This window comes from Bufo bufo, chromosome 1 (assembly GCF_905171765.1).
Source record: "Bufo bufo chromosome 1, aBufBuf1.1, whole genome shotgun sequence".
Lineage (NCBI taxonomy): Eukaryota > Metazoa > Chordata > Amphibia > Anura > Bufonidae > Bufo > Bufo bufo.
In genome coordinates, this window is record NC_053389.1 from 479,569,565 (window position 1) to 479,595,438 (window position 25,874).

At 42.9% G+C, this 25,874-nt stretch overlaps 1 protein-coding gene across 1 annotated transcript in view; it reads right to left on the minus strand.

Annotated features, from left to right (window-relative positions):
* Positions 1–380: 380 nt before the first annotated feature.
* Positions 381–25,874, minus strand: part of MDM2 (MDM2 proto-oncogene) — a 36,861-nt gene continuing 11,367 nt past the window's right edge. Inside the window, 6 exon segments of the mRNA XM_040409761.1 lie at positions 381–647; positions 649–698; positions 701–830; positions 833–979; positions 14,703–14,777; positions 23,407–23,568. Of these exon segments, the coding sequence (XP_040265695.1) occupies positions 429–647; positions 649–698; positions 701–830; positions 833–979; positions 14,703–14,777; positions 23,407–23,568 (783 nt within the window). The 3' untranslated portion in view covers positions 381–428.

A 25,874-nucleotide genomic window follows, 5' to 3' on the forward strand; every position in this document is an offset into this window, starting at 1 on the left:
ACAATGAATACAGTTACGATTTTATACTGACCTTATATGACAGGTCCCTGCTAGGGAACTTTAAATGCCCATCTAATACACTGTAGGCTAGGGCTTACCGCACCTAGAACTTTCTATGGAGGTCTTTACTGTGACTGCTACACTGATGTAATTGACTCCTTAAATCTAAAGTAAGCTGTCTACTCTTCGTCTCTGGTTAAAAATAAACTGCATTCATTTTCTGCCTTAAAGATTTTAAACTATTAATTTATGTGCAAGTGCTTAAATAAACTAATGTAGTAGATTATTTCAGTAAGACATTTCTGTTTTCTTCAAGCCTAAAGTTCATTTAGGTTCTAACATTCCCTTCTCTACCATTCAGATATTCTGAAGAGTCCAAATTTTTTGTCTTGCATTTTCATGTTGTGTTTATTAATCTGTCCTGCCTTCTAGCTGAAATAAGTTAATACGATCTTTTGAATTGGCTGTCTGCATACAGGGCAAGGCTTGTTCCTCCTCTTAAGTTTTTTCGCGCATGTATAACATGCCATGAGATGCCCTGTACTGCCATGGACAATGCATCCATTCTTCGCCTAGGTCTGGCAGATTACGCAAGGTTCAACACAAGAAAGTGGAAGCTCCCTTCTGAACTTTCCTGGTGAGCTGGTTCACTTTCTCTTGCTCCTCCTGACTACAAGATGCGATGCTTTCAGATGTGGAGGCTGAGAAAAGTCCTCAGTTTCCTGGATTCACAGCTCTGTATTCCCTCGTCATCTTTTCTTGGCGAGAACTGAATCTTGCTTATCGGTCAGTTTTGGCTTTTTGCCATCTGACATCATGCCTTCATCTTCCAGGAATCTTCCATCTCTTTTCTTTTCAAGGGGCAATTATTCTTTTCACTTTGGTCTGGGAGCCAGTCTTTACGAAGAGACCAACATCTTTTACAATATCTTGGAATAGGAGGATTCATCTCATCACACTGTGAACACTTCCAGTAATCCTGTAATCAGATTTAAAAAAAAAAAAAACATTAAAAGGGGTTTTCAGACATTTTTATACTGATTACTAGGGAATGAGCGAATTCGTATAAAACTTGTTTCATGTCTGTACATTAGGATGTTTTGGCTCCTATGAGCCGAAGGATATTACTTCGCGAAATCTAGGGTTTGGTTCCAAGGTACCACTTGTGGAAAAGATTCAGTAAAACATTTTTTTTTTTAAATCAGATTATTTCATTAATCAGTTTTCAGTCATTTTACATACCATTATCATGACTTTTTTTGTAGACAGAAGGACATATACCATTATCAATCATGTATAGTATATAATATATGCATTATAAAACATATTATCTACAAAAGACCTTGGCATGAATCTACGTAGAAACTCAGGTATCAAAAACATCTTCAATGTGATTGCAAACATCATCCATTAACAAATAAACCCAAAACACCCACCCCCCCACCCAAACCCTACAAGAGCAGGACACATTTATAACAGCCTGCCTTCATCATCACTCCTGGGGTGTCCGGTACCGCAGTACTCATTAGAAACCATTCTTCCAGCTTCAATTTCCAACCACCTATATGTCTATAGAGCATCACCATCCAGCGTCCATCCTCCCACACAGCCATATTGCAATTCCAAGTAAGCCAGTCACCAGCAGGCTTCTGTACATAGACCACACACATACTACCATCTGCGGCCTCTTCCCTTCCTCTCCCATTCTCAGATTCACCTCAGTATCATATGTATCCTCCACCTGCACTGCACTCACCTAGTACATATAAAACTTCTTGTAAGCACTAACCAGGAGCTACAACACCCAGAATTATCGATCCAGCTGCCCCAGATCGCTTCAAATTTGGACAGAGACTTCCTTTTTTGATAGACTCCCCTTTCTAAGCGAATCACCACATTTAATCTGGCAACATACTCTGACATATCATGGGGTATGGATTGGATCCACTTTGCTGCCAATGTTTTCCTAGCTTGATATAACATCCTTCCTATTCCAGTAATTGTAACAGATTGTAGATTATTGTCTGGTATCAAGCCCAATATGCACAGTTTGGGATCCAACTTAAGATTAGCACTATACACCTTGTTCACCAGATGCAGTACCGCCTTCCAATAGGATGTCAGTGATGGGCACGACCACAGCATGTGCAATAGATCAGCCTCAGCACTTCCACACTTCGGACAGGCCGGGTTATCTCTGTAACCTATTTTATGTAAAAACACTGGGGTCTTGTAAACCCTATGTATTAAATACAGATGGGATAGACGTGCTGCCTCACTAAGGGATAAAGTAGGGGTGAGTTCCACTACCTCCATCCACTGCTCATCCGTGAGTTCACCTAAATCTCTTTCCCACTGGCGCCTACTTGTTAGTGGATATCCTTTAAGAAAGTCCTCTAATAGGGCTTGATATACCATGGAGATTGCTCCCTTTACTGTTCCAGCAGCAACCACTATATTTAGTGTCTGATTTGATATAAACGTCACCGGGGCTATCTTAGATTGAGCTTCTAAAGCATGCCTAAGGCCTCTTTCACACTTGCGTTGTCCGGATCCGGCGTGTACTCCACTTGCCGGAATTACACTCCGGATCCGGAAAAACGCAAGTGTACTGAAAGCATTTGAAGACGGAACCGTCTTCCAAATGCGTTCAGTGTTACTATGGCACCCAGGACGCTATTAAAGTCCTGGTTGCCATAGTAGTAGTGGGGCGCGGGGGAGCGGTATACTTACAGTCCGTGCGGCTCCCCGGGCGCTCCAGAATGAAGTCAGAGCGCCCCATGCGCATGGATGACGTGATCCATGTGATCACATGATCCATGAGCTTGGGGCGCCCTGACGTCACTCTGGAGGCGCCCGGGGAGCCGCACGGACGGTAAGTACACTGCTCCCGCTCCCACTACACTTTACCAATGGCTGCAGGACTTTTAGCGTCCCGGCAGCCATGGTAACCACTCTGAAAAAGCTAAATGTCGGATGCGCAATGCGCCGAAACGACGTTTAGCTTAAGGCCGGATCCGGATCAATGCCTTTCAATGGGCATTAATTCCGGATCCGGCCTTGCGCAAGTGTTCCGGATTTTTGGCCAGAGCAAAAAGCGCAGCATGCTGCGGTATTTTCTCGCGCAAAAAACGTTCCGTTCCGGAACTGAAGACATCCTGATGCATCCTGAACGGATTTCTCTCCATTCAGAATGCATTAGGATAATCCTGATCAGGATTCTTCCGGCATAGAGCCCCGACGACGGAACTCTATGCCGGAACACAACAACGCAAGGTGTGGAAAGAGCCCTAAGTTGCAGATATCGGTAGAACTGTGAAGAGGGGCAGCTCAAATTCAGAGCACAATTGTTGGTATTGTTTAGAATTCCATTAGAATAGATATGGCCTAAATTCCATATCCCTTTATTATTTCCATGGGAGAAATCATTCAGGTCAGCCAGTTCCTGAAGTGTGGGATTATGCCATAGAGGCGAGATGTTCATTAACCCCGTTATCCCTAAAATACTCCTTGCCTTATTCCATACTTTCCTCATGAGTAGCAGGGTTGGAATGTTTCCCACTTCTCCCTTTTATTTCTCCTTCAATAGCTGTCAGCGGGGAGACCTATTTGAAGCCCATCTCATCAACCGACCACATCTTCCCTCCCATGTCATCTAATACCCCCCACCCTTTGAAGTGTTGCAGTTGGGCCGATAAGAAATATAGCATAGGATTGGGTAAAGCCAGGCCACCGGCTTCCTTATTCCTTTGTAGGATTTCATACCTTATTCTTCCTCTATTATTTTTACATATAAAAAACCGGAACAGTTGTTGTATTTTTTGGAAATAATGCACTGGGATCCATATGGGGGAATTGTGTAGAATATATAGCAACTGAGGCATGAATATCATTTTTAACAAATTGCCTCTATCATAGAGAGAGGCAATTTATGCCAGACAGCAACCTTTCCTCTAAATTTCCCTAACAGAGGCAATAGGTTATTAGGAATGTAGTCTGCAGGGTTCATTGATACAGTTACTCCAAGATATTTAAAAGAACGCACCACCTTGAGTTCAGAGAAAGTAGCATGAGTGGTATGCATCTGAGAAGATATTGGGAGAATTACTGACTTATCCCAGTTTATGAGAAGTCCAGACTGGTCACCAAACTGCGATATTATAGAGATTATAGAGATTATAGAATCTCTGGAATCTACTAGATTACCTACATAGATCAGCATATCATCTGCGTATAGGGATACACGTTCCTCACTAGAACCCCTCACTAGCCCTCTCATCAGTGGAGTAGATCGCAAAAGGCATGCCAATGGTTCAATTGCCATCGCAAATAGTAAGGGAGACAGCGGGCAGCCTTGTCTCGTCCCCCTTTCCAGTGCAACTGTGGGTGATAGTTGACCATTCACTCTAATTCTAGCTCTGGGCTCACAATATAGAAGCTTGACCCATTTTAAAAAAACCTGTTCCAAAGCCCATCCTAGTCATGACCGCCCACAAATATTCCCACTCAACACTGTCAAAAGCTTTGGCAGCATCAAGTGAGAATACCTCAGCTCTACTATCCTGACCTTCCCTCCCCTCCAATTGTAGGTTTAAGAACAAGCGCCTAAGATTCAACGCCGTGGATTTTCCAGGCATGAACCCAGACTGATCATCATAAATAATAGTTTGAATGACCCTCCATATAATCGATTAGCCAAAACTTTGGCCAGAAGTTTCACATCTACAGTCAGGAGTGAGATGGGCCTATATGAGTCCACTGTGAAGGGTCCTCAGTAAAACATTTTACTCTTAAATTCCTGCTCATTCTAGGCTTTGAAGTCCAGGAGTCGGTCCTATCAGAGATGACAGCCTTCCATCTATCACTGTGTATACAGAGATAGCTGTCAGTCACTGATAGGACCGTCTCCTCAACTTCAAAGCCCAGAATGAGCAGGAATTTAAATGTATAAAATACAAGGTTTATTGAATATTTTCCCATAAAACTAAATATCAATCTGCTCAGCTCCTCCTGCTCTATAACATACTGCCTGCAGATTAATTAGCATTTTCATTAAACCCTGTGGGGCCATTACTTTTACTTACTTGTAATTGTTTTAATAGAGTTGACTATCCATTTATTCAGTAATGTTTGGGGACTTCATTTCATAAATTTTTTTGTTACATATTGGTTTGGAGTGTTGCATTGTTTTGTAGCGCACTAGTGTTAGGACTCTTTCACGCCAGCGGATGCCATGCGGTAAGGCTCTTTCACACTTGCGTTCTTGTCTTCCGGCATAGAGTTCCGTCGTCGGGCTCTATGCCGGAAGAATCCTGATCATGGATTATCCTAATGCATTCTGAATGGAGAGAAATCCGTTCAGGATGCATCAGGATGTCTCAGTTCCGAACGGAACGTTTTTTGGCCGGAGAAAATACCGCAGCATGCTGCGCTTTTTGCTCCGGCCAAAAATCCGGAACACTTGCCGCAAGGCCGGATCCGGAATAAATGCCCATTGAAAGGCATTGATCCGGATCCGGCCTTAAGCTAAACGTCGTTTCGGCGCATTGCCGGAGCCGACATTTAGCTTTTTCAGAGTGGTTACCATGGCTGCCGGGACGCTAAAGTCCTGGCAGCCATGGTAAAGTGTAGCGGGGAGCGGGGGAGCAGCATACTTACCGTCCGTGCGGCTCCCCGGGCGCTCCAGAGTGACGTCAGGGCGCCCCAAGCGCATGGATCATGTGATCACATGGATCACGTCATCCATGCGCATGGGGCGCTCTGACGTCATTCTGGAGCGCCCGGGGAGCCGCACGGACGGTAAGTATGCTGCTCCCCCGCTCCCCACTACTACTATGGCAACCAGGACTTTATAGCGTCCTGGGTGCCATAGTAACACTGAACGCATTTGGAAGACGGTTCCGTCTTCAAATGCTTTCAGTACACTTGCGTTTTTCCGGATCCGGCGTGTAATTCCGGCAAGTGGAGTACACGCCGGATCCGGACAACGCAAGTGTGAAAGAGGCCTAATCCAATGAGTGAAAGAGTCAAGCCCCGTTCTGGACAGCAGAGACACGGAGCATTAACATGATTGACAATGCTCTGTGCCTCTCTGACCATTTTACTACAAAAGGACAGCGAGATAAAGTGGTCAGAGAGGCACAGAGCATTATCAATCATGCTAATGCTCCGTGTCTCTGCTGTCTGGAACGGGGCTTGGCTCTCTTTCACGCAGCAGATTACCTGTAGGGGATCCGCTCGTGTGAAAGAGCCCTTATACAGTATTTTGCAGTACCAACTTTTTGCATTATATACATGTAGTTACTACTGAGGACCATAAATGTGTGGCACAAGCACAGAAGCTATATATTAAAGATAAAGCCAATCTCAGCCATTTAACCACTTCCTCTGTCACACCTTAGGTGCTGATGGCTTTCCATGGAAACTAGAGGCCTAAACAATGGCAAGACCAGAATAATACACTGCAATATAGAAGTATTGCAGTGCATTATTAAAGCAAATGCATGCTCAGGGTCCCTAGAGGGACTAGAAGACAAATAAAAAGCTAAATAAAATGCCCACAAATATGAAAAAAAAATAAGCCACAAAAACAATTTTCCCTATAAAAAAAAATGCTTTTTTTATGTAAATAAAATCTTTAAAAAATTACATAATGGCAGAATGGAATTTATTTTTTTATTACCACCTCCCACGAAAAGAAATACGTTAAAGGGGTTTTCTGAGATTTTCTTACTGATGACCTAGAGGGGATAGGTCATCAGTATCTGATCGGTGGAGGTGCAATGGGACCCCCGCCGATCAGCTGTTTAAGGCGGCACCGGTTGGACAAACCCGTTAATTAGTAAGTCCTATGTTAAAATGGTATTTATGCAAACTAGCTGATCGCACAAAAAACAAGCCCTCACATAACTTTTTATGTCTTCATTTGTGTAAGACAAATACAGATTATGTAAAAATATTTTTTTTTTGCTCATAGGAGTAGTAAAACAATAAAAACCCAACCATCATCTCACAGATACACCCCAATCCAAAAAAAAAGCTCATAAAGCTATGTGGATGTAAAAATTCTAAAGTTACGGTTCTCAAAGTGCAGTGATGAAAAACAAAAACAATAGCTGCACCCTTAACCCGTAGGATACCAGTGCCGTACATGTACAGCGCTGGAAACTGGGACAGAAATCCCAGCACTGTACAGCTACGTCGCTCTGATCGGGCAGGCGCTGCAGGGGTCCGGCAGTCACTGATAGCCGAACCCCTGCTGTATGCGCCGGCAGCGGTGAAAACATCGGTGCCTGCCCATTAACCCTTGCACTGCCGCGGTCAGTGCTCACCGCGGCACGTGGGGTATCCTGCTGGGTGCAGGGTGGCTATCGGGTCCCGACGCTGCTGTGACGTGGATCCGATGGCAGGGAAGGCAGCCCAATGCTTTCCTTAGGCATTGTGGCTGCCTTCCGTAAGAGCCTGTGAGATCCAGCCCCCTGGATCTCACAGGAAGCAGGATGTAAGTGTATTACAGTCTGTAATACACTTACAGCCAATGCATTACAAGACAGAAGTATTGTAATACATTGTAAAGGGGATCAGACCCCCAAAAGTTGAAGTCCCGGAGTTGGACAAAAAAATAAAGTGAAAAAAGAAAAAAAAAAAAAAAAAAAAAAAAGGGTCCTGTATCAGCACGCCTGTATTGACTGGCTCTATAAAAATATCACATGATCCACCCAGTCAAGTGAATCCCGTAAAAATAAATAAAAAATAAAAACAGTATCAAAAAAGCCATTTTCTGGTCACCTTGCCTCACAAAAAGTGTAATACCAAGTGATCAAAAAGTCTTATGTACCTCAAAATGGTACCAGTCATCTCATCCCGCAAAAAATGAGCCTCTACCTAAGATAATCGCCCAAAAAATATTGTTTTCACTGTGTAAAACTTAACAAAAATAAAAATGAGACATATTAGGCCCGTAACAACCTGCTCTATAAAAATATCACATTATATGCCCCGTCAGGTGAATGCTGTATTAAAAAAAAAAAAAAAAAAAAAAAAAAGCGATCAGAGTCTTGTGTACCCCAAAATGGTACCAGTCACCTCATCCCGCAAAAAACAAGCCCCCCCACATACGACAATCACTTAAAAAATAAAAACCAATGGCACCCATAAACCTATCCATCAAAATCTGCGCTGCAAAAGCCATATAGCGCTCCGTCTGTTCTGAGTCCTGCCATGTGCCCCCACAGCAGTTTACCACCACATATGGGGTGTTGCTGCATTCAAGAGAAAATGGGTAACAAATTATGCAGTGCTTTTTCTCCTGTTACCCCTTGTGAAAATGAAAAATTTGTGGCTAAAGCAACATTTTATTGGAAGAAATTAAACTTTTAATTTTTACAGCCAAGTGTTTCCAAATTACATAAAACGCTTAGTGGGTCAAAGTGCTCAGTACCCCCCTAATCTATTCTTTAGGGGTGTAGTTTCCAAAATGGGGTCACTTTTTGAGGGTTTACACTGTAGGGGGTACGTCAGGTAGAATGGTGCCTAAAAACCATTCTAGCGAAATATGCCTCCAAAATCCATATGGTGCTCCTACTGCCACGTGCCCATAGAGCAGTTTACCGCCACATATGGGGTATTTCTGTAAACTGTAGAATCAGAGTAATATATATTGAGGTTTATTTTTCTGTTAACCCTTGCTGTGTTGCAAGGAAAAATTGATTAACATAAAAAAAAAAAAAAAAAATCTACCAAAAAAGTGACATTTTTAAGTTTCACCTCCATTTTCCTTTAACCTCCTCAGGACCGCCGTACGCAGGATTGCGTCTTTGCGGCGGCCCTGCTCTTCTGGGTGGACGCGCCGGCGCGTCCTCTCGCGAGACGCGAGATTTCCTGTGAACAGGAATGGAAGGTAAGAGAGTTGATCTCCAGCCTGCCAGCGGCGATCGTTCGCTGGCAGGCTGGAGATGTGTTTTTTTTAACCCCTAACAGGTATATTAGAAGCTGTTTTGATAACAGCGTCTAATATACCTGCTACCTGGTCCTCTGGTGGTCCCCTTTGTTTGGATCGACCACCAGAGGACACAGGTAGCTCAGTAAAGTAGCACCAAGCCCCACTACACTACACTACACCCCCCCCCCCCCCGTCACTTATTAACCCCTTATTAGCCCCTGATCACCCCCCTGTCATTGATTACCCCCCTGTCATTGATCAACCCCCTGTAAAGCTCCATTCAGACGTCCGCATGATTTTTACGGATCCACTGATAGATGGATCGGATCCGCAAAACGCTTCCGGACGTCTGAATGAAGCCTTACACGGGCGTGATCAATGACTGTGGTGATCACCCCATATAGACTCCCTGATCACCCCCCTGTCATTGATTACCCCCCTGTAAAGCTCCATTCAGATGTCCGCATGATTTTTACGGATGCACTGATAGATGGATCGGATCCGCAAAACGCATCCGGAAGTCTGAATGAAGCCTTACAGGGGCATGATCAATGACTGTGGTTATCACCCCATATAGACTCCCTGATCACCCCCCCTGTCATTGATCACCCCCCCGGTCATTGATTACCCCCCTGTAAAGCTCCATTCAGACGTCCGCATGATTTTTACGGATCCACTGATAGATGGATCGGATCCGCAAAACGCATCCGGACGTCTGAATGAAGCCTTACACGGGCGTGATCAATGACTGTGGTGATCACCCCATATAGACTCCCTGATCACCCCCCTGTCATTGATTACCCCCCTGTAAAGCTCCATTCAGATGTCCGCATGATTTTTACGGATCCACTGATAGATGGATCGGATCCGCAAAACGCATCCGGACGTCTGAATAAAGCCTTACAGGGGCGTGATCAATGACTGTGGTTATCACCCCATATAGACTCCCTGATCACCCCCCTGTCATTGATCACCCCCCCTGTCATTGATCACCCCCCTGTCAATGATCACCCCCCCCTGTCATTGATCACCCCCCCCTGTCATTGATCACCCCCCCCTGTCATTGATCACCCCCCCCCTGTCATTGATCACCCCCCCCCTGTCATTGATCACCCCCCTGTAAGGCTCCATTCAGATATTTTTTTGGCCCAAGTTAGCGGAATTATTTTTTTTTTTTCTTACAAAGTCTCATATTCCACTAACTTGTGTCAAAAAATAAAATCCCACATGAACTCACCATACCCCTCACGGAATCCAAATGCGTAAAATTTTTTAGACATTTATATTCCAGACTTCTTCTCACGCTTTAGGGCCCCTAGAATGCCAGGGCAGTATAAATACCCCACATGTGACCCCATTTCGGAAAGAAGACACCCCCAGGTATTCCGTGAGGGGCATATTGAGTCCATGAAAGATTGAAATTTTTGTCCCAAGTTAGCGGAACGGGAGACTTTGTGAGAAAAAAATAAAATATCAATTTCCGCTAACTTGTGCCAAAAAAGAAAAATTTCTATGAACTCGCCATGCCCCTCATTGAATACCTTGGGGTGTCTTCTTTCCAAAATGGGGTCACATGTGGGGTATTTATACTGCCCTGGCATTCTAGGGGCCCCAAAGCGTGAGAAGAAGTCTGGTATCCAAATGTCTAAAAATGCCCTCCTAAAAGGAATTTGGGCACCTTTGCGCATCTAGGCTGCAAAAAAGTGTCACACATCTGGTATCGCCGTACTCAGGAGAAGTTGGGGAATGTGTTTTGGGGTGTCATTTTACATATACCCATGCTGGGTGAGATAAATATCTTGGTCAAATGCCAACTTTGTATAAAAAAATGGGAAAAGTTGTCTTTTGCCAAGATATTTCTCTCACCCAGCAAGGGTATATGTAAAATGACACCCCAAAACACATTCCCCAACTTCTCCTGAATACGGCGATACCACATGTGTGACAATTTTTTGCAGCCTAGGTGGGCAAAGGGGCCCATATTCCAAAGAGCACCTTTAGGATTTCACAGGTCATTTACCTACTTACCACACATTAGGGCCCCTGGAAAATGCCAGGGCAGTATAACTACCCCACAAGTGACCCCATTTTGGAAAGAAGAGACCCCAAGGTATTCGCTGATGGGCATAGTGAGTTCATAGAACTTTTTATTTTTTGTCACAAGTTAGTGGAATATGAGACTTTGTAAGAAAAATAAAAATTCAAAATCATCATTTTCCGCTAACTTGTGACAAAAAATAAAAAGTTCTATGAACTCACTATGCCCATCAGCGAATACCTTAGGGTGTGTACTTTCCGAAATGGGGTCATTTGTGGGGTATTTGTACTGTCTGGGCATTGTAGAACCTCAGGAAACATGACAGGTGCTCAGAAAGTCAGAGCTGCTTCAAAAAGCGGAAATTCACATTTTTGTACCATAGTTTGTAAACGCTATAACTTTTACCCAAACCATTTTTTTTTTACCCAAACATTTTTTTTTTATCAAAGACATGTAGAACAATAAAATTTAGAGCAAAATTTCTATATGGATCTCGTTTTTTTTGCAAAATTTTACAACTGAAAGTGAAAAATGTCATTTTTTTGCAAAAAAATCGTTAAATTTCGATTAATAACAAAAAAAGTAAAAATGTCAGCAGCAATGAAATACCACCAAATGAAAGCTCTATTAGTGAGAAGAAAAGGAGGTAAAATTCATTTGGGTGGTAAGTTGCATGACCGAGCAATAAACGGTGAAAGTAGTGTAGGTCAGAAGTGTAAAAAGTGGCCTGGTCTTTCAGGGTGTTTAAGCACTGGGGGCTGAGGTGGTTAAAGGGCTTCTGTCACCCAACTAAAGTCATTATTTTTTTTTGGGCTAGTTAAATTACTTATATTGCGATATATGAAAATATAATGGTCTTACTTACTTTGATTCAGCAGTTTCTTCTAAAAACGAAGTTTTATAATATGTAAATTAGGTCTCTACCAGCAAGTAGGGCGGCTACTTGCTGGTAGCAGCTGCAGAAAACCGCCCCCTCGTCATGTTGATTGACAGGGCCAGCCGGGATCTCCTCCTCCGGCCAGCCCTGTCGGCATTTCAAAAATCGCGCGCCTGTGTTCATTCGGCGCAGGCGCTCTGAGATGAGGAGGCTCGCCTCCTCAGAACTCCCTCAGTGCGCCTGCGCCGATGACGTCTTCTAATTCGGTCTTCTATTCCGAATGAACAAAGGCGCGCAATTTTTGAAATGCCGACAGGGCTGGCCGGAGGAGGAGATCCCGGCTGGCCCTGTCAATCAAAACGACGAGGGGGCGGTTTTCTGCAGCTGCTACCAGCAAGTAGCCCCCCTACTTGCTGGTAGAGACCTAATTTACATATTATAAAACTTCGTTTTTAGAAGAAACTGCTGAATCAAAGTAAGTAAGACCATTATATTTTCATATATCGCAATATAAGTAATTCAACTAGCCCAAAAAAAATTAAAAAAATGACGACATTAGTGGGGTGACAGAAGCCCTTTAAAGGAATTCGGTCAGCCTACAGATCTTTTCATATCATCATATCAGTCCCCTTGATCTAGATAAAAATATACTAGTCTGACCCCCACGTCTTTTAATTTTTGCTAAAAAATGATTTTATTCGTATGCCAATTATCTTCAAAAGGAGCCCAAGGGGCTGTCTCTCCGGCCGTTGGACCCATGCGCCAGCTGTCTGCGCACTTCCGGGTCAAGCGAAGTACACCGCGCGGGCCCGGAGGCGTGGATCAAGGGCGCATGCGCGAGATTACGGCGCACTGGGGGTATTAGGAAGCAGAGGAGAGGAGTGAATAATTAACAGCGGGGCGGCGCTGGGCTCCAAGATAAGGGGCGTGACTGGGCTCCAATGGCAGAAAGGACAGCCCCTTGGTCTCCTTATGAAGATAATTAACATACGAATAAAAGCGATTTTTAGCAAAAAATAAAAAGACATGTGGGGGTAAGATTAGTATATTTTTATCTAGATCAAGGGGACTGATATGATGATATGAAAAGCTCTGTAGCGAAAATCTGGCTGACAGAATCCCTTTAATTCTTGTGGAACACCTCAATGGTTAAAATTTGTAACATCAGTTTTAATTAATTTGAGGGGTATAGTTTCTAGAATGGTGTCATTTATGGGTGGTTTCCATTACATAAGCCCCTCAAAAATCACTTTATAATTGAATTGGTGCTTAAAAAAAAAAATGGTTTTGGAAATTTTGTTTAAAATTTGAAAAATAGCTTCTAAACTTGTAACGTCCTGAAAAAATAAAATGACATTCACAAAATTATGCCAACATAAAGCAGACATATGGGGAATGTTGAGTGACAAATAGTAATATCTCATAAAATAGTTGTCTTAAAAGTTGAGTCAAATTTAGAAAATTGTGATTTTTTTGGAAAATTTTGATTATTTGATAAATAAAAGGTGAAATATATCGACTCAAATTTACCAATATCATGAAGTACAATGTGTCACGAGAAAACAATCTCAGAATGGCTTGGATAAGTAAGGCCCCTTTCACACAGGCGAGTATTCCGCGCGGATGCGATGAGTGAGTTGAACGCATTGCACCCACACTGAATCCGGACCCATTCATTTCTATGGGGCTGTGCACACGAGCGGTGATTTTCACGCATCACTTGTGCGTTGCGTGAAAATCGCAGCATGCTCCTCTTTGTGCGTTTTTCACGTAACGCAGGCCCCATAGAAATTAATGGGGTTGCGTGAAAATCGCAAGCATCCGCAAGCAAGTGCGGATGCGGTGCGATTTTCACGCACGGTTGCTAGGAGACTATCGGGATGGAGACCCGATCATTATTATTTTCCCTTATAACATGGTTATAAAGGGAAAAGAATAGCATTCTGAATACAGAATGCATAGTACAATAGCGCTGGAGGGGTTAAAAAAATAAATAAATTGTACTCACCTTAATCCACTTGATCGCTCAGCCCGGCTTCTCTTCTGTCGTCTTCTTTGCTGTGTGCAGGAAAAGGACCTGTGGTGACGTCACTCTGGTCATCACATAATCCATCACCATGGTAAAAGATCATGTGACGGACCATGTGATGACCGGAGTGACGTCACCACAGATCCTTTTCCTGCACACAGCATAGAAGACAGAAGAGAAGCCGGGCTGCACGATCAAGTGGATTAAGGGGAGTTCAAAAAAAAATTTTTAACCCCTCCAGAGCTATTGTACTATGCATTCTGTATTCAGAATGCTATTTTCCCTTATAACTATGTTATAAGGGAAAATAATACAATCTACAGAACACCGATCCCAAGCCCGAACTTCTGTGAAGAAGTTCGGGTTTGGGTACCAAACATGCCGATTTTTCGCACGCGCATGCAAAACGCATTACAATGTTTTGCACTTGCGCTGAAAAATCGCACATGTTCCCGCAACACACCCGCACCTTTTCCTGCAACGCCCGTGTAAAAGGGGCCTAAGAGTTCAAAAGTTATTACCACTAGTGTTGAGCGAACTTGTGTTTTAAGATCGGCGTCTAAAGTTCGGGTTATCGAAGAAACGCGTTATGGATTCTAAATTTCGTTTTGGTCCGTGGTAGTGGAATCTATAACGCGATTCTTGATAACCCGGACTTTAGACGCTGAACTTAAAACACAAGTTCGCTCAACAGTAATTATCACATAACATTTGCAAAAATCGGCCTGGGATTTAAGGTGAAAAGTGGCCCGGTACTAAAAGGGCTAATATCAGATTCCATTTTTCTTCTGCGTAAGCTCAGCAAGGTCATACTTACAGCTTCAGAAATTTCCGTATCCTCATCAAAAGAGTCTCCCGATTCTTCAGCTTGGTATATAGTCACCTGGTAAACCTGAGGCCAGAGAAGAAAATGATTTGTTTTACCAAAGGTAAAAGTATTCATTTCATATAAGGCACATTCTAAACTTAGCAACACTAGAATTAGGTTACACTAAATTGTAGCCAATAGTTCCCTCTAGGCAATACTGCAAATTAGCATCATTAACCCATTCCTGACAAGAGCCGATGCTGGCTGATTAACCCCTTCTATGCCACAGTCAGCGCTGACCGCTACATAGAAGGGGTTTGCTGCGGGTGAGGGAGCCCATCGGGTCCCCGCGCTGCTGTGACGGGGACAGTCACCCGATGTGTGACAAGGCAGCCCAATGTCGTGCAGAGACTGCCCAATGCCTTGCACGGCATGGGGACCTGCCTTCTACGGGTGCCCAGGAGATCCAGCCCCAGGCTGGGTCTCATAGGCAACCCGTTAGTGTATGACACTTAGTAATACACTAACAGGCAAACCATTACAATACAGATGTATTGTAATGCATTGCAGAGGGGATAAGACCCCCAAAAGTCGAAATCCCAGAGTGGGACAGAAATAAAGTTAAAAAAAAAAAAAAAACAACAAAAAAAAAACAAAAGAACATCAAGTAAAAATAAAAAAATACTCCTTTCCCCAGATTTTATAATAAAAAATTAGAAAAAATATCACATGATCCACCCTGACCGATAAACACCATAAAAAAAAAATAAACAATTTCAAAAAAGCAATTTTTGTCACCTTACACAACAACAAGCGATCAAAAAGGCGTATGTCCCACAAAATGGTACCAATAAAAGTCACCTCATCCCGCAAAAAATGAGACCCTACATAAGAAAAATCGCTAAAAAAAAAAAAATATATAGCTCTCAGAACATGGAGGCACTAAAACATAATTTTTTTGTTTCAAAATGCTATTAGTGTAAAACTTAAATAAGAAAAAGTATACATATTAGGTATTGCCACATCCGTAACAATCTGCTCTATAAAAATGTCACATGAACTAACCCCTCACGTGAACGCTGTAGAAATAAATTAAAACTGTGCCAAAACAGCCATTTTTTGGTTACCTTGCCTCACAAAAAACGTAACAAAAAGCAATTAAAAATTATATGTACCCCAAAATAATACCAATAAAACTGGAACCTTATCCCATAGTTTCCAAAATGGGGTTACTTTTTTTTAATTGTTTCTACTGTAAGGGTGCATCAGGGGGGCTTCAAATGGGACATGGCATCTAAAAACCAGTCCAGCAAAATCTGCTTTCCAAAAACCATATGGCGTTTTTCTTCTGCGCCCTGCCGTGTGCCTGTACAGCAGTTTACGACCACATGTGGGGTGCTTCTGTAAACCGCAGAATCAGGGTAATAAATATTGAGTTTTGTTTGGCTGTTAACCCTCGATGTGTTAAAGAAAACAATAGATTAAAATGGAAAATCTGCCAAAAAAGTGAAATTTAGAAATTTCATCTCCATTTTCCTTTAATTCTTGTGGAACACAAAGGGTTAACAAACAGTTTTGAGTAACTTGAGGAGTGTAGTTTCTACAATGGGGTCATTTATGGAGGGGGAGGAGGGGGGGTTTCCACTATGTAAACCCCACAAAGTAACTTTAGAACTGAACTGGTCCTTAAAAAGTGGGTTTTGGAAATATTTTTTTAAATTTTAAGCCTTCTAACGTCCTAAAGCAGGGGTGGGGAACCTCCGGCCCGAGGGCCGTATGCGGCCCACGGTATCATTTCATTTGGCCCCCGGCCCCCTGCCAGAACATAATGTGAAAATGCTTATGACCCCTTCCATTATGGAAGCGGTCATTAGCATACGGGAGGCACAGGAAGGTGAGAACAGCACTGCACTGGCTGTCCTCACCTTCCCTGGTCTTCTTTCAGCCCCACACTGTGTCCTGACACATCCAGCGTCAGGACGCAGTGCACGTAGACGTGCACTATGACCTGACGCTGTGCGGTGTGAGGTGACAATATAGTGCGGCAGGAAGAAGAACAGGGAGGGTAAGTGAATCTGCCAAGAGGCAGCGCCGTACGGAGCTGGAGAGGTAAGTTTATTTGTTTATCTTAAATACAGTATCTGATCTGATGTCTGATTGGGGCTGATCTGAGGCTAAAGGAGGGTGGGGAGGGTCTGATGGGGGTCTGATCTGAGGCTTGGGAGGGTCTGATCTGAGGCTGGGGGTGTCTGATCTGAGGCTAGGGTTTGATAGGGGTCTGATCTGAGACTAGGGGGGCTGATGGGGGCTGATCTGAGGCTGGGGAGGGTCTGATGGGGGCTGATCTGAGGCTAGGGAGGGTATTATGAAGGTCTGATCTGAGGCTGGGGGGTCTTATAGGGGCTGATCTGACCCTGGGGGGTCTGATGGGGGCTGATCTGAGGCTGGGCGTCTGATCCGGGTCTGGTCTGAGGCTGGGGGTCTGATGGGAGTCTGATCTGAAGCTAGGAAGGGTCTGATTGGGGTCTAATCTGAGGCTTAGAGGTCTGATGGGAGTCTGATCTGAGGCTGATGTAGGCCTGGGGGGTCTGATAGGAGGCTGATTTCAGGCTGATGGAGGTGGGGGCAGATATTTTGCTGAGAAAGGGACAAAGGCAGGGACAGTTGCGAAGAAAGAGGCAGGGAGAATGAAAGCTGGGTGAACCCCTCTCTGGACCCCCTGGGTTTAGCTTCCTGCCATTAATGTCAAATAAGTAACATTCTGAACTTAAAAATTAGACTGCTATGTGTGGTCAATATGGCGCCTGTATTGTATGTAATATACTGTATATATATAGTGCAGGCGCTATTTTGTGCTGCAAAAATACAGCCCTCTAGATTATTTTAATTGAAGTGCAATTTCTGTAACTTATCCCTAAGTCAATTATATGTTTGACCAAATACAGCAGTAAAAAATTTTTATTGAGAATTTTGTATGGCCCCCGAATGATGTTACAAATATCCAAATGGCCCTTGGCAGCAAAATGGTTCCCCACCGCTGTCCTAAAGAAATAAAATGACATTTACAAAATGCCAACATAAAGTAGACATATGGGGAATGTTAAGTAATAAATATTTTATGAGGTATCACTTTCTGCGAATTTTTCAAAATATTTGGTAAATTTGGGATTTTTTCATAAATAAAGGTGAAAGATATTGTTTCAAATTTATGACTATCATGAAGTACAATCTCAGAATGGCTTAGATAAATAAAAGTATTCCAAAGCTATTAACACAAAGTGACATGTCAGATTTGCAAAAAAATAGCCTGGGCAGAAGGGCGAAAACTGGCCCGGGGTAGAAGGAGTTAATAGAAAATATAAATTGCCCTGTCATCATGGAATGCAAAGTGGGCTGTCTTATCAGTGACTGACAGCTTTCTATAGATGACCCACATGTCTACTGAGCTCACAGAGCAGAGATTTTTAGGTATAAATTACATGTTTTGCTGAATTTTTCCTGTAAAACTATTAGGGATCGACCGATATTGATTTTTTAGGGCCGATACTGATAATCTATGAACTTTCAGGCCGATAGCCGATAATTTATACTGATATTCTGTGAATTTTCATTTTTGAAAAAAAAAAAAATCCTACACAAATCTGATGAAAATGAACATGTTTATTGTTAACGTGTAGTTTTTTTTCTTGTAAATCTTTCTTTTTCATTTATAATTAATATTTTAGTGTGTGTGTGTTTTTCTTTTTTTTTTTTTTTAACCATTAGCCCCCTTAGGGACTAGAACCCTTGTCCTATTCACCCTGATATATCTCTATCAGGGTGAATAGGACTTCACACTCTCCCTGCTGTCCTGTGCTTTGTGCACACAGCAGCATGGAGCTTACCATGGCAGCCAGGGCTTCAATAGCGTCCTGGCTGCCATGGTAACCTATCGGAGCCCCAGGCTTACACTGCTGGGGCTCCGATCAGAACTACCACTGAGGAGGAGGGGACCCTGTGGCCACTGCCACCAATGATTAATACTGGGAGGCTTGGGCGGGGGGGCGCACTGCGCCACCAATGTCTTTAATACTGGGGTTGGGGGTAGAGGGGGCGCACTGCGCCACCAATGTTTTAATACTGGGCTTGGGTGGGGCGCACTGCGCCACCAATGAAGATAACCCTCTCATTCATTCATATACAGGAGGGGGGAGCTGGCTGCAGAATCACATAGCCGGCTCCATGAGCGTTAGCTGCGATCCGCGGCACCTGAGGGGTTAACTACCGCAGATTGCAGCTACTTGTCAGAGGTCGGGAGCTGGCTATGTGATTCTGCAGCCAGCTCCCGTCTCCTGTATATGAATTAATGAGAGAGGTATCTTTATTGGTGGCGCAGTGGCCTCTCCCCTTCTCTTGTCCTCCCTCCTCACATTGGTGGCAGCAGCAGCACAGGGGGAGGGAGACACTGCTTTCTTCTCCCCTGTGCTGCTGAGGGAACACGGAGAGCGCTGTCAGCAGTACGATCCTTGTTCCCGATACGTTATCGGAATATCGGCAAAATAGATGCCGATAACGTTCAAAAGCCAGAATATCGGCTGATAATATCGGTAAAACCAATAATCGGTCGATCCATAAAAACTATACATCAATCTGCTCAGTTCCTCCTGCTTTGTAACATGCTGCCTGCAGACTGCATTTTCATTGCGACAGGTCCAGCTAATGGCTTGATAGTCTTGGTGTGTTTTTTCCCTTTTCGGCATGGACATAATTTAGGTGATGAAAGAACGTCCTAGTGTAGCATTCTGTAAGCCAATACACAATTTTACAAAGAGCGGGTTGGTCATCTAATATGTATGGGGGTGTCTTCACTCTCTGCACTGTAGGTGCACGAATACTGATGGTGTATCCTAAGGATAGGCCATCAAGTTTAAATAAGTGGATAACCTCTTCAAAGTACCATCGGCCAGTGATGATGTTACATAACCAACCAGTAATGCATCTGACAGCTAGTCGAAAATCTCCCAACTTGCTTTGCTCAAATGGAAAGGGTTGCTGTATTTCTGTGACATGTCCTCTTTATTTGCCTATGCAAGTAATTAATGAGGTATCACTCCAAATCATTGCCCAGCACAGTTCCAGCATTTAAACACTACACACTAGACTTCAGAGTCCAAAATAAACTATGTAATATACTATAAAGCTATTATAATAAACTCATTAAATGGGTGGGGGGGGGTGAAAAAATAAATAAAAATAATCTCTACATTACAACAGACAAAACAACATTATACAGACCTCAGAATAAGTACTTTATGGAGCCATGCACAATAATCATAAAGGCTAACATAACAATACAATCAGGATTATGGAACAGTAGAGACGGTTGTATTGTACAGCTGCATACCCAAATACATATTCATTAGCACCTTAAGGAAAGGGACAATTTGGCTTTTTTCCCCAATTTCTACCTTCCAACTGTCAAAACATTTTCCATTCACACATCCATATGAGGGCTTATTTTTTGCATCTACAAAGCTGTGTAAGGACTAATTTTTGCGGGCTGACCTGTATTCTTTATTGGTACCGTTTTGGGGTACATAAAGTTTTTGGTCACTTTTTATTCACAATTTTTAGGGGGATGGGGGGGGGGCAACATGGGAAAAAAAAAAATATAATAATTAAGGTTGTTTTCTCCCCCATTATGGCAATCACTGCACATGAGAAATATTGTTATATTTTAATAGTTCAGACATTTTATGGACGTGGAGATAATTATGTATTTTATATTGTTTATATTTACTGTAGTTTATTTTTATATGTAAAATTGGGAAAGGGGAGGATTTTAGTTACATTTTTTTAAAATGTAATTTTATTTACTGTAGTTATGGAATTGTACATGCAATCGTCTGATTGCTTGTCCCACAAACTGCAACAGAATTGTATTGCAGTCTATGGGATTTTAACTGGTTGCCTATCAGGCTGTGCCTTAGTTATGGCTTTTAAGGCAGCTTGCTATGGCTACCTACACACGTTGTGTATTAATTGGAAAAACCGCAATTTAAGGCCTCCTGCACACGAACCATGGGGCAGCCGCAGCGGATCGCGGACCCATTCACTTTAATGGGTCCGCGATCCCCCCGTTCCGCAAAAAGATAGAACATGTCCTATCTTTTTGCAGAACGGAAGTACGGGATGAAACACCACGGAAACACTCCGTAGTGCTTCCGTTCCTGATCTCTGGACCCATTGAAGTGAATGGGTCCACATCCGTGATGCGGAATGCCCACGGAACGGCATCAGTGTATAGCGGATCCGCAAATACGGTCTGCAATACGGCCACAGGGTGCACACGTTCGTGTGCAGGAGGCCTAATACAGTACTAGCAAAGTGTATGAGATTAGACAAATCTCATGCACACTTTGCTTTTTTCTTAGGGTGCTTGTTTCTATGGATCTTGCACTTTTCAATGGAAGGGTAAAATCTGCAGCAAAATCACTTCAAATCCTCAACTAAATATTCAAGTAACACATGCGGATTTTGATGCAGATGTGGTGCAAAAACGCACAGAATTACACGTGCATATTAGTGTGGAATTTCTGCAAGAAAACCCGCATCCGTGTGCAGGTAGCCTATGACAGGCCTGGGAACCTTCAGAAGGCACTGGCCTATTATGGCAAACAACTGGAGCCCCATAATCTGACTGCAGGGGCTTGGATCGGAGGGCAGAGAGCGCCTCCTCCCTCTGTTTAACCCCACAGATGACACGGTCGCTATTGAGAGCGATATTTGAGAGGTTAAATGACTTGGATCAGAATCTGAGTGCGCATAACAATCATTATATATAGGTACATCATCGTGGGTTAAGGGGTTAGTGATCATAACAAAATACACCCACCAACAAAACTGAGGGTTTTTCTAAACCAAAGCAACCGATTCAAGTCGACAATTTTGCTTCCATATCTAACGACAGAGATGTTTTCCATTTTCATACCTTGCAGACAACGCTTAGTCCTCTACATTGGAAGCTGTTGCTGGCAATCTGTGAGCTCAGGGTGTGTGTGGGAAGAGACAGGCCTCACTGCTTTCCCACCCACATCTGATCAGATGGCAATGATAAGAAACACTTAAGAGTGATGGCCACTCACTGAAATGCACGGCTGAAATGCATTTCAGTGAGGTCAGAAGTTTCTGATCATCTTCAGAAGCCAAAAATCTAAAACAGACCAGGCTTACAGCATCCTAAAGAAGCAAGAGAGGGAAATACTGCAATAAAAGGCATATAGACTTACAGACATCACTTACAAAAATTACTAAAATCAACTAAATATGGTTCCAAAACAGAAAGATACTCAAAATCACAATGCCTTAAACATATATTACAAGGAAATTCCTAGAAATGCTTCAAGAAATCATATGGCTACGAATCCACAGCAATGCTACTTTTGCCTAAAGAGACTTCTACATGTAAGTAGGGAATATTACTTAGTATGCTAAGGGTATAGGTACTGTGTGGCAAGTGTCAAATGTTACAATAAAGGACCTGAATGACTGAGAGGATCTGTCACCTCTCCTGACATGTCTGCTTTAGTAACTACTTGTATTCTTCATAAAATAATAACTCCGGAGCATCTATTCCTATAAGGGCTCGTTCACACGGCCGTGCCATTTTTTGCAGATCCGCAAAAAACAGATACCGTCTGTGTGCTTTCCGCAATTTGTGGAACGGAACAGGAGGCCCATTATAGAAATGCCTATTCTTGTCTGCAAAACGGACAAGAATAGGACAGGACTCAATTTTTATGGGGCCACGGAACGGAGCAACAGATGAGGACAGCACACAGAGTGCTGTCCGCATCTTTTGCAGACCCATTGAAATGAATGGTTCCATATATGGAACGCAGAAAACGGCCGGTATACGGAACCCAAAATACATTTGTGTGAACGAACCCCAACTCTGTGTTGTGCTGTTCATCTGCTATGACAACTGGGTGTTACCAGCTGGCCACAGTCTAACACTTTTCAACTAGTGCTGACAATGCCAAAATTGAGGCATGTCCCCTGACATAGTAATAGTAACAGCCAGTTGTCAGTTTATTCATACATTACCAGGAGGAAATGGCCCAATTCTGACTGGTAATAATAGATGCTTCAGAACTGTTATTTTATGGGGAAGACACACATTTACCAAAACAGACGTCTGGAAGACTAGGCATCAATGTCAGATAGGAGCAGGCCACATAGGTGGGACCTGCTCTTATCTCTAGAACGGGGCCCCCCGAAATGAAGGAGAGAGTACCGCACATGTACGGTGTGCTCTCCCATTCAGAAGTCCTATAACGGTGAATGAAGAGCACACTGTGCATGCACGGCCTCCTGTCCATCCACTGCAATGGGACTGATGGAAATAGCAGAGCCAGCCCACGGATATTTTCGGAACTTCCACAGCGGCAAACAGAGTGTGGCATGTGATCCCTTTCACTTTTGGTGGCCCATTCTGGAGATAGTAGCAGTCCCAGAGGTGAGACCTGCACCTACCCAACATTGATGGCATATCCTAGCAAAATGCCATCAATGTCTGAGATGGGAAAAGCTCTTTATTGCTCAAAAAACACATGCCTGTCTCCTATCCTGAGCCTGAATTAGACAGGTGATACACAGGCATGAGACAGCTAGATTCTGCATGTATAAAATACTAAAAGTGCCGCTGATATCCATGGTTATAAGTCTGTCTTACCTCATCATCCATGTCATCATCTGTGAGACTTTCTTCACCTCCACTAGGGCTATAATCTTCTGAATATACAGACTCAACCTCAAACTCAACACTGAACTGATCAGAAACAGAATCTGGATCCAACCAATCTGAGTCCTCACTTCCAGAGCATGCCTCATGGTCCTAAAGGGAACAGGAAAAAAAAGATCCAATATGATTTAGGCCTATTGCACACGACTGTATGGCTTTTTCAGTGTTTTGCGGTCAGTTTTTCACGGATCCGTTGTTTGTTTCCGTTGGGTTTCCGTTTTTCCATATGGCATATACAGTATACAGTAATTACATAGATAAAATTGGGCTGGGCATAACCTTTTCCATAGATGGTTGGGAAACGGAAGACATACGGATGCATTTCCGTATGTGTTCCGTTTTTTTGCGGACCCATTGACTTGAATGGAGCCAAGGAACGTGATTTGCGGGCAATAATAGGACATGTTCTATGTTAAAACAGAACGGAAAAACGGAAATACGGAAACGGAATGCATACGGAGTATATTCCGTTTTTTTTTGCGGAACCATTGAAATGAATGGTTCCGTATACGGAACGCAAAAAACAGCCAGTAAACTGGAAAAAAATACGGCCGTGTGCAGGAGGCCTAAGACTTACTACTATGCCATCCAAGGGCACCTGTCATCAGTTTTGTGCTGTCCTAACCAAAGGGCAGCATGACATCCTGGCAGGGTAACACAAATAACTATGCTTTACTCTAAAATGCTGGGGACAGGGATAAGTGTCCACTAGATGGCTCCACGGCTTGGCATGACTGACAGATCTCCCGCTGCTCTTAACCCTTAGGATACTAGTGTTTTGTTTCCTTCCCTATCTTCCTTGAGCCATAAACTTTTTTAATATTTCCGTTCACATAGCTCGATGAGGGCTTATTTTTTGCGGGAAAAGTTGTACTTTCTAATGCCACCATTTTGGAGTGTGTGTGACTTTTTGATCATATTTTATTGACATTTTTTTGGGTAAGAGAAGCAATGAAAAAATGGCAAATTGGCCATTTTGACCCTTTTTTCGTTACGCAATTCACCGTATTGGAAAAATATTTTTATATTTTAATAGTTCAGGCGTTTTAGGTCACGGTGATAACTATCATGTTTATATTTTTTTGTTATATAGGTATTTATATTTTTATTATACGGAAAGGAGGGGAGATTTAAACTTATTTTTTTATATATATTTTTAAGTTTTTTTTTGTAATGATTTTGAATCTCATATATGAGACTACAAAATCTACTTTTTAGTTTTTAATTTTGAACAATCATGTATTTTTAAACTGGACTTATTATTGAGAATTGCTCATTTCTTATGTTGGCTTGTCATCTGGTGGCCAAAATAAGAATTGCACGTTGAATGTTCTCAGCCTCTTTAGGGAGGCTGAGCCCATTCAAATCAATTACCAGCATCCCCATTAGCCACAGAGGACGCCGGTAACGCCCTCGGAAGCATGAGCTTACGGGTTTTTGCGCATTTAGGTGCGGTGATCTCACTTGATCATGGCATCTAAAGCCTTTAATTAAAACAGCAGAGACCTGCCGGCCATGACGTCTGCTGCACGTGCGAGCGCGCGCCATGTTTGCCTATCGCTTCACCTCCATACATGTACAGCGCTGGAAGCGAAAGGGTTTATAAATTTTTGAAGTTGCTCTAAGGTGGTGCTTCAGTTCTAACATTTTTGCAGTCGCTTCAACGCCTAATAGATTCTTTGGTTTATGCCAATAAGTCTTAATCATTGTACAGGGTGGGCCATTTATATGGATACACCTTAATAAAATGGGAATGGTTGGTGATATTATCTTCCTGTTTGTGGCACATTAGTATATGTGAGGGGGAAAACTTTTCAAGATGGGTGGTGACCATGGCAGCCATTTTGAATCCAACTTTTGTTTTTTCAATAGGAAGAGGGTCATGTGACACATTAAACTTATTGGGAATTTCACAAGAAAAACAATGGTGTGCTTGGTTTTAACGTAACTTTATTCTTTCATGAGTTATTTACAAGTTTCTGGCCACTTATAAAATGTGTTCAATGTGCTGCCCATTGTGTTGGATTGTCAATGCAACCCTCTTCTCCCACTCTTCACACACTGATAGCAACACCGCAGGAGAAATGCCTAGCACAGGCTTCCAGTATCCGTAGTTTCAGGTGCTGCACATCTCGTATCTTCACAGCCTACGGATACTGGAAGCCTGTGCTAGGCATTTCTCCTGCGGTGTTGCTATCAGTGTGTGAAGAGTGGGAGAAGAGGGTTGCACTGACAATCCAACACAATGGGCAGCACATTGAACACATTTTATAAGTGGCCAGAAACTTGTAAATAACTCATGAAAGAATAAAGTTACGTTAAAACCAAGCACACCATTGTTTTTCTTGTGAAATTCCCAATAAGTTTGATGTGTCACATGACCCTCTTCCTATTGAAAA